The 18,841-nt window shown below is 36.7% G+C and overlaps 1 protein-coding gene across 26 annotated transcripts in view; it reads left to right on the plus strand.

The window, feature by feature from the left end:
* The window catches only part of NRXN1 (neurexin 1), a 729,374-nt gene that overhangs the window by 497,238 nt on the left and 213,295 nt on the right, over window positions 1–18,841 (plus strand). For all 26 annotated transcript variants that reach the window (XM_050893180.1, XM_050893184.1, XM_050893185.1 and 23 more), the window contains one exon: window positions 9,168–9,349. In XM_050893180.1, coding sequence (XP_050749137.1) covers window positions 9,168–9,349 — 182 coding nt within the window. The remainder of the gene's footprint in view (window positions 1–9,167; window positions 9,350–18,841) is intronic.

An 18,841-nucleotide genomic window follows, 5' to 3' on the forward strand; every position in this document is an offset into this window, starting at 1 on the left:
TCTGTGTATCAAATTAAATGAAATTTCCTGAATTTTTGGGCTTGCTCATGCTTGGAATTAGAAAGACAATACAATGCTACAAGACTGCGATTAATATGTTGCCTACTCATCAGTCCTTCCCTTTGCCTCTGAGACGCCTCTAGCAACTGAACAGCTGCTTCAGTGGTGGATTCATGTGCTTCAGGGAGGCTTAAGATCTGTGTTTTCCCAAAGATTTAATATCTCTCATTTAATTTCATTTTTATTAGAAGAAGAATAGTTGCTATTTTTGCATTTCAGGATGTAACATCTCTAAGAAACTATGCTCTTTCTGGTTTTCTTCAGCTATAGCCCATGTATGTCTACTTGAAAATGTTCAGAAATGCTACCACAACACTATTTTGTCTGCTAACTATTAGTAATTGGGTAATTAGTAGGAGACCATGTATGTCACAGAACTTCTTACTCTTCACTACCTTTGCAAACAAGCAATATTAAACTTCACTGCGCATTGTCCATAATGCAACTTGCTATTTTCAGAAGAGGCTCCATCTCAGCAAACTCTGTAAGTTGCAATGTTGCCAGTATCATCTTTCTGCTGCAAGTAATAGTAGCATCCTATCTTAGTCCAGCATCTGATATCCTTGTCGTGCTTGCATCATTTTTCAGTGAATTTAACAAGGCTTGCAGTTAGCAGTGCTTTTATTTTCAGCATGTTATACTTTTCTTCTAAGACAAGTTTTTAGTACTTTTGAGAGCTTTCTAAGTAGTTTAGGATTTTTCAAGAGTAAATTATGAGATGCACAATTTAGCAAGGAAGATAATATAAATGTCACTCAAAAATAACTAAGTTAATGCAAGACTGGATAGCTGGAGTATTGTATTAGTAAGGAAGCCAATAAGAAATAAAGACTTTAGCCTAGAAGCATACTAGACATTTGCGGCCAAACTCCTGTCCATTTTAACACGACTAAATAACTTAAGGCCAGCTATTTCAAATGTTTGTATCTTCATTTAAAGAATAGGAGTTTGATTTTTAAAGGTTGCCAGAAATGCTGCAACACTTCTGAGAATCAGGATACCGCTGTAGGTGCTTGAATAAAAGCATAACTTCAGGCACTCTATTTTGCATGAAATAATGACTTTAAAAAAATTATTATATTATTTCTTTGAAAAGTACATTGCCTTTTGGTGGACCTATACAGACAAAACTTAATTTTGGTTTTTCTTCTACTGTTTTTTGGCCTATATGCACATCTGTGCAGAGCTACTTTTGTGGGAGATGTTCAGATCCTGGTGCATAAGCAGTTTGTCTTCAACTTACAGGCCTCCCAGTTGAGTCAGCAAGCTTGGAAACTCTAACAACTCAAGTTACTTGGCTTACAGAATTTCTAACTTTTGCCAGGTATCTGTTGAGTTTGTAAGGTCCCTGGACCGGAACCACTGAATGATTTCACATAGGCCACCAACAGATGGTAACAACATTTGGTCTCTATCGACCTGCGTAGTATTCGAGCTAATGTCCTAGTTTCTGCATCCTGTTACAAATCCCTTCAACTAACCAGCCCCTTAACTGCATTCATTTTGTATGTTGGCACAACTAATAGGCCATAAGAAGCAAACCAGTGCACGTGCAGTCCATTTATTTTAATGGAATTTAATGTAACAGTGGTTAAATTGAAGTATAGGGCCTTGACATTTCCTAATGTAAGGAGTGTGGGGACCAGAACAGTCCTATTGTCTTCAAGAGTACTTGAGTTTACTAATTTCAGTCTGATAATGCCTTTACATTCTATCTGCCCGGAAATATTTTTCATCTCATTGCCTTCTCATATGTGTTTCCTGACAATTCAATTTCCACTTCTCTAGACACTGTTCAAGAAATTTATCTTTAACTATATGTTGACAAGGTTGTAGGAAGAATAAAACCTTCCCTTATTTATAGACATCTGACTTTTAATTTCCATCTGACTTTTTGGCAAGCTTTCAGAAGCAGACACGTTGTATCCTTGTTACCTTTAATAGAGTTATAATGGATTAAAATGTTTCATGTTGACTGCAGTATGACATTTAAAGCAGGCTTTGATTTCAGAAATAGACCATTTTCTAACCATCTACATTACGCAAAGGTGCAAGGCAATAATGGGGAATTACTTGGCTTACATTTCATACTGAAATGTTCTAAATTCATTTTGAACAGCCATCCATACTGGAAATGTGATAGGTAATAGGCAGCCAGTAAAATTTTTAAACTGAGAGATTATGGAGAACAATAATTTTCTTTTACCAGTCTGTGTCAGATTTGTGTTAGAAAGACTGTACCCTTTCATAAAATAAATCATAGTTTTTATATAAATGAACATGATAATGAGATCAACAAACCCCAGAACTTTTTTCTGTGGACATTTCAAAGCTAATCAAAATAGTTTTACAGAATCAGTGCCTAAATACTATCAAGTCTATTGGCATTCAGTAAATCAACTCACGTTTTGTTAATAAGTCAGATGAACAGATACTCTAATTTCTACATTCTCTTAGGAGTCCTTTCAGCTAGCTCTTGCTTAGCTAAGGTCCTTCTCAAAATTATATTCTTTTTAAACACAGTTGAAAGCTCTTAGTTTGATGTGCCTACTCAGACTGAGTAGTACTTTACTCCAGTTAAGTGATCTAATCTAAATCAATGGGGTCATTTGAGGTGTAAGATGCTAGTTGATTTGAGTAAAGATATTAGAATCACTCCAGTTGGAAAATCCTTTAAATTCTTTGAATTTAACTTTTGAATTAAACTTTTATTTTAACCATCTATGTCATTTATGATGGTAAGAATGATGCTAACTTGTAGCATCTTTAGACGGGTGAGAATGCTATTGTGCCACCTACAAAGCATTTACCAGCTCATGGTACTGTCCAAATACCATTGCCATAGACTGGAGGAAAGGAGAAGTAAGAAAGGAGTGGTATTCTGGTTTTCTTGTTTTGTTTGTTTTTTGGTTTGTGCGCATGCGCCTGTGTGTGTGGAGGGAGACCATGGTGCTGAGCTGATTAAGCTACCTATAGCAACTCGTGTGGTCTGAGGAAATTTATCTGCAATAAATGTCATTGCAAAGGCCAGGATGCTAAGCTTGACTCAAGACTGTGCTGTTCTATTATCACTTAGACCTTTACCTGGAGACAGCTCCTGGGGATAGCTGAATATGATAAACCATGCACAGCACAGTTTTATAGAACTCTGCAAAAACTTGGATGTAGTGTGATGAAAAGCCTTGTAGGCTCTGATAAAGCAAATCAGGGTCTCTGTAGTTGTTTGGGAAGAGAAGTTCTATAATACAATGTAAAGTTGTTTTTGAATTAATTGTAGCTACATAGTGTGGTTTCTGTTTATCAAGGAATGTAGAAGGCTGTGTCTTATCTCTACCTGTTTAATACTGGCATTAACTGTTTGATAGATAAACTGGAAGAGGCAGCAGACAGCAGCAATGAGGTGAAGGCATTTCTGTTTCAGCATCTTTTATACACTGGGGATACTGCTTTGTTGGCTCATTTTAATGAATTGCTTCTGCTGATGATTGAGCTGGTTGAGGTCATATTCATCTAATTATTGTCTGGGTGAAACTAGCTTCCTGACTATAACTTTTAAGATATGTCTCGTGCTATGAAATAGGCTTCAGTTCTAGATTACAATCAGCACAGTATTAACCTATGCAGAGAGTGCAGATGCCTCAGTAGTATCATAGACAGTGTTGGAAGTTTGGAGATTCAGCTAGCAGCAGCCACTGTAAACATGATGTGGCTTCAGTCTTTCTCACAGAAAAATTGAATTTTAGAGCTTAGCTGTAGCATAGTGAAAGGCGGGTGCTGCAGAAGGCTGACAGTAGGCAGATAGACATTTTCTGTTCTTATTTTCATCAGCATCTTTACTTGAAGCGGCAAGATGATATCATTAATGAAAATATTAATAACAAAACCCAGCAATGATCTTTCTTTGTCAATGCTGGTTTGGTCTGTGAGTCCTCTTACAGTTACTCTGGTAGAAAGTAAGATCAATGAATGAGGTAATGGAATTACTAAGGAATTATGCTATGCAGTTTGTGATCTTACAGTTGACAAATGTACCAGCATGGTAAGACTGCTAGCGACAGTCATAGTTCGAGCATGCAGTCAGCTTGGTTCAAGGACCTAACTAGAAATTGTTTTGAGTGGCACCCAATTTCCAGGAAAACTATGACCCTTTAAGTTTTGCCAAGCCGAGTGTGGTCATAGGAACATCATAAATACACTCCTAGACCCTATTATCCACGAGTCTAAGAGGAACCTGGCCAGAAAATGAGACATTTCTCCATTCTTACCCCTGTGGCTCAAGCTCTTTGGAGAGCTACAGGCAATGATCCATTTGCAAATCTTCTCCTTCCCCATCCAATACACCTTTTCGGCCGTTAAATAGACTGTACTTAGAGAAGCCTGATGTCGTTGTTGCAGTAAAGCAGTTACAATCCATATCCAGGCTCCTGCCTAAATTAGCGGGAGAAAGTGTACCAGCATGGCTTCAGGAAGTGTTCAGTTGATTCTGATCTTTAGTTTGAAACACTTCTTCCAGCAGCATTTCCCATCTTACTCCCATGGTTAACCCTAATGGCCATTCCCTCCTCACCTCAACCCTGTGGTATATATTCTCTGTTCTGTGTAAATACTTAATAACACATCACGGTCTAAGAAGAAACACACAGAAGAGTTGCTTTTTAATCCACCAAACTGATTATTTTGAAACACCTCCCTCTCTCCCCCTGGCATATCATGTTTCAGACTTGAAGCATTCCTTTCTTTACTTATTTTAGAAAAGCTGTACAAATCTATGTATGGAAATTTTGCATACTTTTCTGGAACTTCAGCTTGGGCAAGATGAAAATACATAGATGAAAACGTAAAAAGAAGTATTAATGGAGATTTATATGCTCCCCTGAACATAGCAAGTGTGATTAATGCCTCCATATAGATGTTTGGTCAAATGTGTATATATATATATTCGTATTGTAAATTCTTCACTCTTGGTAATTAATAGTAGCCTGCACAAATAGTCTCACTGGATTCAGCAGGTTTATCAATGCAAGTAATTACTTACCAGTGGGAATAAGAGGGTTCACATTCTAGCCCAGAATGAAATAAAGTACTGATAACATACAGAAGGAAGAAAATTACATTATTGGGTAATTTCTTGTTATAACCAGCAATGCTTACCCTTCATATTTTTTATAGTAGTTAAAAATTGTTTTACTGTTAATGAAAGGGCAGCTAATAGTTTTCATTATTGAAGTGTACAGGCTTCAGTCTTTAGTTTTTCAGCTACAGAGTGTGATGGAATCATAGTTCATTGGGGTCCAGAGCTCAACCAAACCCTTGCTTTCACTTAATCGGCATCTGAGACCTGATGTGAATGTTGAAAATAAACATTAAGTTACTAACATTATATGGGAAAAATGGAATTATGTACATTATCCTTCAGTACAATATACCTTAAACACAAAATTGGGATGAACATGAGGAAGGTAGAAAGCTGTTGATTTGTTGTTGATTTGAGCAAACTATTAAACTACATCAGATATGAGTTCAGAGCAATAAATATTGAAAAGCTTTGTAGTCATACACAGTAATAGATACAGTAAATGGGTACTAAACAAAATATTTATCTGCTTAATACTGTATAGGTAAGCAGATGTCCTTCAGTTGCTGCCAGGCTGTGCTGAAATGAGTGCACTATTTCATAAAGATGAATTTTGCAAACAAGTAGGACTTGAGAGACCCAGGCTATTAAAAAACATTACTGTATCTTGACCACTGGCAGTTTGTTACAATAGGAACCATGCTTTCACAGTTAAGAATTTCAAAGAGCTGTATGGACATTTTTCCTAAACATTGTGTAGATGCAAGGACGCATAAAGAATTATGCAGTAAATTCTGCGGCTGAAAGATATAACCGGCATGTTACAAAGTTGCCTACTTACAAGTACTGTGCTGATGGCATTGCTATTCTTGACATTCTAATTCTGCTGCTTTCAATTCTCTTGAGATGATAAACCCCAAACAACACAGTGCCATAAGCTAAGAGAGAGAAAGAAGATGACTGGGGTTTAGTGACAATGTTCTGAAAGAACGGCAGGGACATTATAAGGTTTGTCAGAAAGCATAAAAGCCTTTATGGAGCAAGTGAATTAGGCTTCCTCTGTTGTTTCTTAACAGACCCAAAATTGGTAGTAAGCAGGGTGGTTTTGAACAACTGCTCAGTTTCTAGCTTTTAATAGTTAATGGGAGGTCAGACTATAAGCTGAGATCAATCCCAGAGTAATAAATTTTACATTATTATATTTGTCTTTCTTGAAATATAAACACTAGAGGATCTATTCTCAAAAGGCTTCCGACCCATTTTTTTCATAATTAATACAGGAAATTCAAAGAACGTGACTCCCTGTACAGCTTAGACAGAGACAGATCTGTATTCATCAGCATGGATTAATTAGCCTGTTACCAGACACGCAGTTAGTTCGAAGAGCTACAAAATGGACAGTTATAAAGAAGGAAAAGCTTTGCCATAAAAACCCATAAGCCACATGTTATCATGGATAAAAGATAAGTTTTTTAACTTTTATGTTGATTCTACGTAGTTTAAGATTTACAGCTAGATTTATCCAGCTCTACTGACATTGACCTTGCCTTCAGTGCAGAAGCAGTATGGAATGAATTGCTCTCCATTGGTTTATTTGAAGGCCAGTATTTAGCAAAAAACCGTGACGAAGATTCACTCTGAATAAGAACAACAGAGTCTCTCATTGTTCAGATCTAGAGACTCACTTCTGGGTCACTGTATTTAGTATGACTCCACCGTTGCTTGGCAGGCTTTTTCTTTGTCTTCTATATTGGGTAAACACATGGGTTACAACCAAGAAAAGGAGAATTATGCACTCCCACTTAAATCTTATGTACTATTCTAACAGTTTCATCTGTGACATTGAGGTGTAAGGAGTTGTTTTTTCTTAGCCTTCTCATTTTTGTTACTTATATGAACCTCATTCATGACCTGACACAATTTTAAGAAGTCAACAGAAAGGCTGTCACTGTTTTTAATGAGCTTTGGATCAAGCCCTCAGGTTTTCATCAACACAGTAAATCTTTTCACTACAGATACCAGTGTGACATATACTGTATGAAGGTCCAAACTCTGTCAATCCTCAGCTGGCTCAAGATTTGAAGTCAACACTAGCAGCAAAGAGGAGAAACTGGGGACCATCAAGAGTGATATTACCTGTCTCATGTATCTTTGTTTTGGGATGTACTAGAACTGGAGATTCAACCATCATTACTGAGTAACATGCAACAGATTATTGTGCATTTCAGAGCACTGCATATGAGGAAAGCAAGGGTGGGAGAGCAGGAGATTAAGAGATTAGATTTTTGTCACACATTCCTAAACCAGACACCATTTGCCCATGTCCATTACCAAGCTTTTTTAAGGCACAGCCCCTATCTTCACTACTCTTGCACAACTCTTTACAATGACGATAAACCCTGATTTCACTTGGAGTGTAAGTGAAACCTTAGATAACAGTTCTGTTACTGTGTTTGTCTTTGCTAAAGAGAGTTGACAAGTTTTCCTAAAACACATGCAGGTTGGTATTTTGCCATTGAGAGAAAAGCCAAGGATCTATTTGCAGAACAGTGCAATCCTGCAAGTGTGTTGATATAAAATGAGCTTTACAGTATTTTAAGTACTATGCACAGTGAATAAAATATTACAAATTGATGGTACTGGAAAAAACTAATGGGTAGGTATGTAACTACATAAAAGTGATTAGAAATAAATATAGACTATCTTTTCAAAATGACCAGGTGACCTTTTTGTTTTGAGACTGACACAAAGCAGTCTCACTCAGCAGTAGAGTAAGATTTTGAGACATCTGGAAGTTGAAGGAGTGGTGTAACTATACAGCCCCTCTTGGTTTTGGCTTTAAAAGTCAAGGGATTTTAGATACTTTTGTATGCTCGCAGCATTTTTGGTCAATCTTGAAAGAAAATACAAAAATTACAATTATGTTGTTATGCACTGTCTCCTTATGTGGACATGTGAATTACATAGTGAGAGTATTGGGTGGAATAAACTGAATTACATTTAATAAAATTGAGAGTAGCTGCAGAGTAAGCCAGCTTAGAACAGCTAGTAAAACTAGACACCTGTATTTACAGTGTGCTGACATATCTCCCTAAGGTTTGACCTATCTTCATAGAAAAGAAGTGGACAGCTTGTAGTGACTTTACAAATGAGAGATCAAATGTATGCACAATTTGCCTGCTATATGCTGTTTTTAGGATACAAGTTTTAAATGGAAAATGTCCAGATATGCTGTTATTTTAGTTCTTACGAAATATGCTGGTGATGAAGTTAAGCACCTGAGCGCTAAGTGGGTTTAGATTACAACACCTGTTTAAAACAGATTATAGATTTTGTAAGTGCACACTGGATATAATGTGCAAAGATTTCCACTCTTATACATTAAGCATTATGCAAATAAGGCATTGCTTACTTAGATGGTAGACTGATATTTTTTTGTCCTGATATGACAAGTAAAGTATGTTTCCATTTGTTATCCCCATCTGTCACAAGCTGATAAACCTCAGATCCATAAAAGTCTTATCTGAATGTATTTGTTAATGTCTTGCTTCACTGGGCACGATGATGTATCATATAGCGCGTATAATTTTCATTGTGTAAATGAGCTGCATTTTTTTGTCAGTCATGAGACAACTGGAATTGCTTGGTTTCTTCTCCACATAGGCCCAGTTTGGGAAAGCATTTGGTTCAACTCATCCCTGTTCTGCACATCACAGAAACATGTTCTTCAAGCATATGCTTAAGAATTCTCTTGAATAGATATGCATTTCTGAATCAGGGCTATGGTATTTTAAGTTGCTGCATATGCAATTATGTTATGTTCTGTGTAGATTGCACTATATAAAAAGCACTAATATTTCACTTGCTGCAAAATTTTCAGAGATAAAGACCCCTTCCTGTTGAAATATAGTCTTGTTTGTTTCTATTAATCCATTTGCTATATGAGAACATCTTGATTTTTGTAGAACATATGATTTCCATGTGGGTTTGCATTGGTGCAAGTGAGCTAATTCTATTTATTCCTGTTTTACAGCGGGAACAACATATATCTTTAGCAAAGGTGGTGGACAAATCACTTACACGTGGCCTCCTAATGATCGGCCAAGCACTCGTGCGGACAGACTGGCAATAGGGTTTAGTACTGTTCAAAAAGAAGCTGTGTTGGTACGAGTGGACAGTTCTACTGGGCTCGGAGATTATTTAGAGCTGCATATTGTAAGTATTATTAACAAATGCATGATATTTCTTCTTGTCTTGATTGTTCCTATATTTGTGGGTTTTAATTTATTTTATTTTAATGTAAATACAGCAGTTAATGAACCTTTTAGGGTCAATAGTGAACTAAATGATAATGGCTTATTACTTACAATACTGTACAGGGTCTCAGACATTCTCAAAATGCCTTTTACTTTATACAGTGCTACTTTATATGGCTTTTCAATTAAAAATCATACCATGATACCTGTACAGATATAGCAGTTCACTGCAATCTAATTACATAAAACAGGATTTAGCAATGTCAGAGGAAGGTACATTAATCCTGGAGGATTTAATCTGGAATCTGCTGGGGGAATTACAGTGTATCACAATTGACCGTGCTTATTGTTAATACTAGAATTTATCCTCTGATTTCACCGTTCCTTTGTGATGATAAATCTTAAGCAGAAAGCAAGATTGTCAAGCTAGGGAGTCTAAAAAAGTAATTTCAGCTGCCTTAAAGCAAATAACTAGCAATCAAAATTGAAAGCATCTGGATTTTTATGGTAACATAAATAAATGATCAGTTGAGATAAACATAACTAGGGCAGTATAAAATTTTGTTGTTTAGATTAGTCTCAACTTTGTTAATGTATTAGTTTGATTTTGATTTAAGAATCTCTCTACTTTCAGGAACAGAAGAGTTCCTTTTGAATGAAATTACTTATTGATCTATAACCAATTACACTTTTACCCTCAGAAAACATTCAGCAGTGATCATTTTCAAAATTAGAGGGAATTATGGTATTCAATCTTCCCAGGCTCCTTATTTCTGTAAAGGCACTCTTGCATTGTGGGCCAAGGTGATTTTTTTTTATTTATTTACTGGCTTGAGTAAATAAACAAAGAAAGAAGGCCTCAAATAAAATTCAGAGGTTGTCTATGCCCTTCTCTTACATTGAAACACATGGACAAAATGGCTGGCTGATATTGTACAATCTTAGTTTTAAAAAGTGAACAAAGCAACTTCTCCCAGGTGCCAGAAAAACTGAGAGCCTACGTTTTTCAAGGCAAGTATTGTGTTGCTGAAGAGAATTTTAAAATTTGCTTTTCAAAGCCGCATCTAATGTAAGGTGCCTAGTCATCATTTGCCCTTTTCTATGCAGTCTGAGACCAGATCCACCCACTGTGGTCAACAGTGTTACTTTCTTCTTACAGTGTTTTCTTTTTCATTAGCATATTAAGGAATGATTTTCTTGCAATTTTACTATACCTGAAATCTATCAAAACCATAATATTCATGCAATCTTCTGTCTAGCCTTGATTTTTCCATTTTAAAATAAATGTTGGGTTCAATAATTATGAGTTGGAGATCAAAAATTATTGCTTGCTTGTAAGTGTTTCGTTTTTTTTTTTTTCCAAATAACTTTCTTTTACCCATGCTGTAGCAACAGATGGTAAAAATAAAAGAATAATTGAGAGTTTTCTATGGTCAGAAACATTACCAGCTTAATAGACATGGGGAAAGTCATAAATTATACTTTACTGGTCTTTTGAAAATTCTGTGAAGTGGCAAAAAGCCTTTTATCATCATGCTCTGTGAGGTGATCCTGGCCTCCTCCTATTGCCTTTGCAAGAGACTTCAGGAACCTCCCTGAAGCCTGCTCTGCTTCAGAGCAAAATCCGTGATAACTGTGCAGAAATTTCACTGGAACGAGGTCTGACCTTCTGAGAGCTGCTTCAATGTACTCTCTCTCTCGAGTGGAGACACTGAGGGATTGACCTGAAATCCTGAGACATCTGGCAAGGATTTTTTTAAGGGTCGTCAACGTTAGATAAAGCTTGGAAAACTGCTGGGATATAATTTCCTGGAATCTATTTCAAATAAGGATAGTATTCAAAAGAAAGTTGAAAGGCAGTATTTTCAAAAGCACTCATGGTACCAAAGAACATATATGTTATTAAAGTCAGTAGAACTGTAGGCACTTCTGAGAATTTTACCTGAGATCTATTTTAGCTCAGCAAGATATTGTGAAACATCACAGTTATAAAAATGAAGAAGGTAGAAATGGAGAGGCTTATGTATATGTTATATTTGAAAAATAGTTCATTGGATTGAAGTTTTTCAATATTGGCAGCTACTGCATTAAACTAGCTGTAATTAAAGTAGTAGGAGGGTTGTGTCATTCAAGACTTCCTTCTTGCACCGATGTTGAGATGCCACTAAGAATGTCTATCTACTAAATAACCAGAAACATGCAAAAGCCATGAACAGTGGAAGGAGGAAAAACTGGAAGGAGGGAAGAGTCTAATTCTGCATGTTCTTTTGCATGCACCCACTCACCTGTTCGTATAATGAATATACATGAGCAATAAATGCCTATGTACATTGAGATCCACTGTGCATGGATAACTTACCTGTGTTATAACAGCTATAACATTATAACAAGGATATAGTTGTGATTTAATTATGCTAGGATTCAGTTTTACAGTATGACAGAAACTGGTTCTTTTGTTACTGAGCTTTCGTTTTACCCAGGAGGTCATTAATCACTCCGATCCTCCCCAGTGACAAAATTTGGGAAAGATGTGTAAGGATAGGTTTTAAGCGTATTTTCAGCAGAAAGGTGGCAAAGAAAGTTTGGAACTATTGCTTTGAGTTAAAAAATTTTAGCTCATAGTCCTCACTAGCACGTTGGGGAGGATGATTGTTTGGGATGTTTCAGAACAGAGCTATGAGATAGCTTGCTCTTAACCTTCTTCATTCTAGAAATGGAAGAGGAAATTACAAGTTTGATTATGGTACTTCAATGTGTGCTTGCCCTCTTTATTATTCTGTTTACTTAAAGACGATGTAAATCTAATAATGAAATCAAGCTCATAACAAATTCTGATTTTGAAAATTGCTACTTGATCATCTGAATTACAGCTTTCGTGTTAGGTTAGGAACACATTTATTTAAAGTAATCATTTAACCTCCCCAAATAACCATTGTTAATATGAGAAACATGTAAAAAAATGTGTAATCTGCATTGCTACCAGATGCTTAACAGTTCCAGTGCAAATATTTCAAATTCCAAGATAGATTATTATAAAACTCCACCTGTACTGTAGCAGCCTAGATATAAAGGACTGGTTGTGTGTATGATACATATGCACCGCTGTGCTTCAAGAAAAGAATATTAATATGATTTAGTCATCCAGAGGTGCAGCAATTAGTTTTCGTAGCAATCACTTGACTAACGTTATGGAAGTGGTCCAGTGCCATCTCTGCTAGGAGATCTAGTTCAAGAGGAAATAGATATCATGCCTAAAAGCCTACTGCCGCTTCCTTCTCCTGTTGACAGATGAAAGGATAGATAGCTCTGAGAATTACTATAACCCTCCTTTTTTTCCCCTTTTCTTGGCACGGTCCACATCCATCTCCATGCCAAACGGAAAAAGGCGGCAGCTTATTCACGCAGTGTTCGGTTAATCACCATGTGCACTTCTGTGCTTGGCTTTTTCATTGACTTCTAAAGCCCTTACGTAATTCTGTCAGTGATTCCTGTTCCTATCTCTGCTCTTCTTCTCTCCCCACACTCTTCTCCCAAGTGATTAGACAGAAAAGGGCGGGGGGGGGGGGGGGGGGGGGGGAGGCGCAGAGAGAGAGAGAGATGTCATCGTCTTCCACAGGCACTGTGCTGTTGCTGCCTCAAGTTTCCAACTTTTCTATGGATAGGAACAAAGTGAAGTTAGATAAAGATACTGCCTCGAAGGGCTAAGAAATCCTGTTAAATTGCTCTTTCTGGCAATGCTGGTAGCATAGGAAACTGGCATTCTTCTGTGTGGCATGAGTAGTACTTGCTCTACTAATGAAGACAAGAAGGATAGATTTCCATCAATAGACTTCAACCATTTTTAAAAGTTAAGTATAAATTTTGCCATGTTTTCATCTTTCATTGTTAAAATTAAAGACTTTAAGCTATAACAAAATGTAACATTTTGTATGCCTGATGGAAAGAGTCAGCAGTTTCTGTGTCTTTCTTGTTTGTGTCATTTGTTTTAAAATCAAAGTGTTTTGGGAGCACAAAACCAGTGTGCTGTTTTTATGGTTACAGCTGATTTTGAAATTGAGAACAAGAAGTTTGTATGGGGGATACAGCCAGCAGAGCATTTCAGATCTTACAGCTTTGGCATTCCAGAAAAGACACCCAGCCTATGGGACACTAGCTACTTAAGCTAAACCAGGCTCATTTCTATTATCTCAAGCAGGACGAGGAATTACTAATTAAGCTCAGTTACAGATATTGATCTGCTGAAGTTGTTGAAGTAGTGAAGATCATTCTGATAGCAAACATCCTAAGGTTTAAAATAAGGAATAAGGCAGATGTAGCAGCATTTTGAATGTTGTCCTAACCCTCTTCTGGGGGAAGCTGGGGGAAAACACCTGGTAATTCCAGCGAAAGAACAGTGACAATCCTACCTAGGACATAGTAAACATATAAAAATAAAAAGAAATTAAACTCAGGGTAGATTGTGGTAGATATTTTTTATTTCATTCTCTTTAACGTTATTAGGAAAAAATATTATAGGGAAAATGTAAACCAATAGGATTAATACTGTGACGGAAAGCATGGAAAACTATTTTAAAAGATGTGGTAACATGTTAACTGAAAACGTATGGTATGATTAAGGACAGATAGTATCAATATATGCAAGGTATAACACAATTAACCTGAAATACTCTGAAGATGCAGCATTACTGGCATGATAGATTAATCAGTATTGTACTTAGATTTTTGAAATGTGTTTGTGAAGCCTTCAGAGTTACAATTAATGACTCAGGTGAACAATCATAGGAGAGGAAACATTGTATGTCTTACAGAAAATCAGGTTTTGGATCATGAATAAATTCAGTTTGTGCTCTTTGTCCCAACTATTTATATCCTAAATCTATTAAAATATGTATTGTAAGAAAGGCATTTTTCATTTGAAACTTTTTCCATAAGGAAGATGTGGATAAAAATCGAGTGAAATCTTCTGTGAGTTTTTGTCAGCTTTGGTTCAAAAATTCTCTTGGTTTAAAAGGAAGTTAATGCTTCCCCATTTTCTGAGCTATTTATTCAGTTTTTGCATATGATATACTTCATTTTTTCTAAACTAGGGAAACATTTAATATCTCCAAATCAAATGTTGACTTTTGTGTAAAAAAAAAAAAAAAATTGATATCAAGGCGTTTTGATTTTCAGCTTTAAGTTAATGGAAAATTCTGCAAAGTTCATTTTTTCCTACTCATTTTTTGGAACTTTTGTCAAACTTAAAAGCACTATTATTTCCTGCTCCCCCTCTCTGTCTCTTAGTTATACATATGCAGTATTCTTCTGCACCAGGCTTTTAATAGCTGAGTCTGTTAGATTCTATTGTACATATACATAATATACGGATAATTTTAATTTATGCAAGTATAATGACCTTCGCTCAAGTGAACAGAAATTGTAAAACTCGAGTGAGGATGAGACTTCTATGTTTGAGCATACCAGAGAAAAAATTGCAGAATCTTAAGATAAATGAATTTGTTATTCTCTTTTGAATACTTCACATGTCTTGGGCTTAACGCCTAATGGAAAGTCAATTGAAAGATTCTTATTGACTTAGTTGTATTTGGATCAATGCCTAGAGAGCTGGATGTACTTTCAGTGAGATTGATGGTAAAAATACCTCTGATTTTAGTGGTTTGTATTGGAGCTAATTGATTTTCCCAGGAAGAGTTTAATAAACTTAAAAAAAAAAAAAATGTTCCCAGAATAATGTTTCTTCTAATAACCATCTTTCAAATACAGAATTCCTTATTATTATATGCCTATCTGTACAATGCAAAGATTTGGTAAGGCCAGTGGTGGCTTGTATACGCATGAAACAGTAATGAATTTAAAATCTAATTATTCACGTCCAGGAAGGGCTAAAAAAAAAGCAGAACTAGGTTTCAGAAATCTGATATTTTAGAAGTGCTGAGCATGCACATCAGGGGCTAAAATCAATGGAAGCTGAATATAGTCAGCACCTCTGAAAATCAGGCCATCATCATATCAGCTAAGTGGGCGTCAGGGATCACTCTGGAGCCCTGGAAAGACTTTGGATCATTATGTTTATCAGAGTTGTGATATTTAATATTCTGCTACCTTGAGGCACAAGAAAATTTTTTTAAGGCTGATGTTATCTAATCCAGAATTCTGCTTATATTTGATATTTCCTTCTTATGCTTATATACATGATATTTATTTGTGATTTTTTTTTCTCATTAATATATGTGTATGGAAAATGGTATAGGAAGTTTAACTGTTGTGGGCAGTGATTGTTCTTCTCTTTGGGGAACAAAAAACTCAGCAACCAGACTATATGTTAATCTTTAAACTGAAGAAAAATTGTTATGAAAGATGGATTTCCAGACTTGCTTATGGGTTTGAATAATGAAAAGCAGCGCAATCAAAAAAGAGTCATTTATGGGACTAGACATGCAGGGGAGAATGCAATTCAATGTACACAAACATTAAGTTAATTAGAATGGGAGCAATGAATTAATCTAGGGAATTTGTGCTAAATGCAGCAATCATTTACCTCACTGATCAGGTTAAAGATCTAAGTTTGTAGCAAAGAAAATAAATAAACCACTGAAACGGTCAAGCCATGCCTTGAAAACATGCAATTAAGTTATTCTTTCATATTAGCAGAGACATAGATTAAAAAAACTCTGAAAAGGGATTTTATGATATAAACTGTTTGTTAATACCTCATCTCGAATACTCTGCACAGTCTGTTATCGCGCACTGAGCAACAGTGGTCTGTTCTTGCCATAAACAGGCCAAATTGCTGAGAGAAGGTTATGGAAATGTGCTAATTCTGGCACAGAACAGACTGATACCTTACTGTATGAAAATTATGAATGGAATTTGGACAGCTGATATAATTAAACAGTTTGGCTATGACTGCCATCATGGAGCACTGCAAGGAGAAATCCTGATGCTGGCGTGGAAGGTCCATTATACCAGCGTGGCAGGACTGATCTACCAGCTGTGATTTCCTGGTTCCCCAGCCTAGAAATGTGCTTGAGGGAAGCAACTCCCTTCATCTTCTTCCTCTGTCTTGGGACAAATAGAAGTTCTCACTTCTTCCTCTACCCAGCTAATAACTCCTTTATGCATCCTGCTCCTTTCGTGCTTTTGAGAGGATAAAAGCTTCCTTCCAAAAAGCATGCTGTATGACGGGGTCACCACCTGCCAGCCCCTTGGCGAGAGAAGATTGCAAAAGTGGTAGGACCTAAGTTCTCAGGTAAAATACCATGTGTCAGTTGCAAAATGCTCCAGCCCTCAACACTGATGAAACTCCTGAGGTGCTTTCTTCTAGCAAAGACGTAGAGCCTGGCTGAGGGTGAGTAGATATTTAAAACAATTCTGGTGGCCCCACATATATTAGAATTATCTGATAGCAATATGGAGAGAATTGCATGTGGCCATGGCGTTGTATGAAATGATCTTGCAGACCAGATCGTGGACTCGTAAGATCCCCTCTGATCTCGCATATCTCAAGATTACACTGAAAATTGAATCCGTCTGTTGGCTGAACTGCTTAAGATCCAAAACTTTGTCATTGAATTTGATGGCAAGTCTTCCCTTTGACTTTTCTGTTGCAAACTGTACACAATCTTTTGATCTAGCATGAGGAGAGAACATAAACATGGAACTTAATTTTCCTGGGGCCTTGTTGAACTTAAAAAAAAATGCTAAAAAGATTAAGAATAGAAGGGGTTTGGGCTGAGGCATGTTATACTAATAACAAAAACTGTGCATTTTTAAGAACTGAAGTGGACCAATTTGGAAAGGCAAGCAAAAGAGCAAGCATATTTAATTAACATAAACTTGAAGAGGCTCATGACCTCTTCATAAAGCAGCTCTTATTTTTTACATTGTTACTTTTAAAGCTCTGAAGTACTGTATGGATTACGTCCAGTGTTATTTTCAAGGATTCTTTCTTTCTCTTCCCTTTCCTTTGTTCCCTAAGTTGTTTTTCTGCCATGTCCTCAAAGACAAATTCATGTGCTGTGCATATTCTGCAGTTCCAGTGAATCCCAGTGAAAGCAGGTGGCAACCTCCAGGGGTCTCAGTGATTACATACTTTTTCTTTCCCTCAGAATGAGGCATGCCGTGTAGCTAAAGGAACAGAGGAGTCACTTCAGATGGTGACTGTACAGTGTACTCGCATGGAAGGCCTTCTTGATGAGGACCATTGATTAGTTCTGTTCAATTAAAGAACAAAAGCAGCAAGAACAAAGCAAATAAGTATGTGGCCAAAATTAGGAGACATATCCTTTTGTGACTAGGTTTTTTACATATAAATACCAAACTTATGGCTTCAGCAAAGAGGACAGAAGAATTAGTTTATAAGGTACAGATAAATAAATAGCCCACCTTTCCTCCATAGCGGCACATTTCCTAGTTAACTTTATATTCCCCCATTGATGTTTTAGATCCATCCCAGTCTAATCAGGTCCTTTTAATCCAAAATTCCCTGCACAGGTTACTAGCCAACATCCTTGCATATGAAGGTTACAGATATTTTAATAACTTGGTACCAACTCTTCCAGAACATTGCCATGTATAAAAAGAGCTGATGAAAAATTTAGCAGACATTTTAGCAACCTTATTAAGATTTAAAGAATATTTTACTATTTGCAATAGCAGAACAGTTGGGGTGTTCACTGAAACCTGGCTGATCACCCAAAGGAAGAAGCATCGAATCATAGGAAATTATTGTGATTATTTGGAGAATGAGAGCTCTGGATGATTGAGGGTCACTTCCAAGAGCTAGCCACTTTTGTCCACCTATCCTACATGGGTACTTCTCTGCTTATTATATCTATTGTATATTTTATTAAGCATATACTGTTTGTTATATCTAGTAATATAATAGTCAGCCCTGATAATATTTCCTAGCTTGTTACTGCCTAGTTCTCGTCTAATTTTAGAGAAGCACAAAAAGATTTGCACTTCTTCCTCCCTGCTAGGCATGCCTAGCTCAAAACCAAGTGGAAGGCATATGTACCCAGTGTGTTAGAAGCCATGACACTGCAGGGTGTAGGCAGGTTGTAGGCACTTTGGGCTGACAATGTGTGGTTTGGAAAAAAAAAAAGGACAGACGTGAGCAATGGCATCACTTTCAGAGTATCCTGGACTATGCTTTTAGCTCCTGATGGCAGCTTGAATAAGAGAGAGTGACTCTCAGATTGTTATGACCCACTGAAAAAGGGCCAGGTTTGCACAGGACAGATCAAGGTTTGTTTCTTATGAATATAAGCCAGAACCCAAGATCTGGCCTATTAACTCCCTGTCTTTTAAATTTATGAGCTCTAAGTGAGGATAAGGATATAGTGTGCACTGCGGCACAAAGTACCAGTGTAGCAGTTTTTCAGTGAACATGCAGTATGAAAAATATCATTTTTAATACCAGTCAGAGAGATTAGCCTGTTGACGCAGA

This window comes from Gymnogyps californianus, chromosome 3 (assembly GCF_018139145.2).
Source record: "Gymnogyps californianus isolate 813 chromosome 3, ASM1813914v2, whole genome shotgun sequence".
In the NCBI taxonomy this organism is placed as follows: domain Eukaryota; kingdom Metazoa; phylum Chordata; class Aves; order Accipitriformes; family Cathartidae; genus Gymnogyps; species Gymnogyps californianus.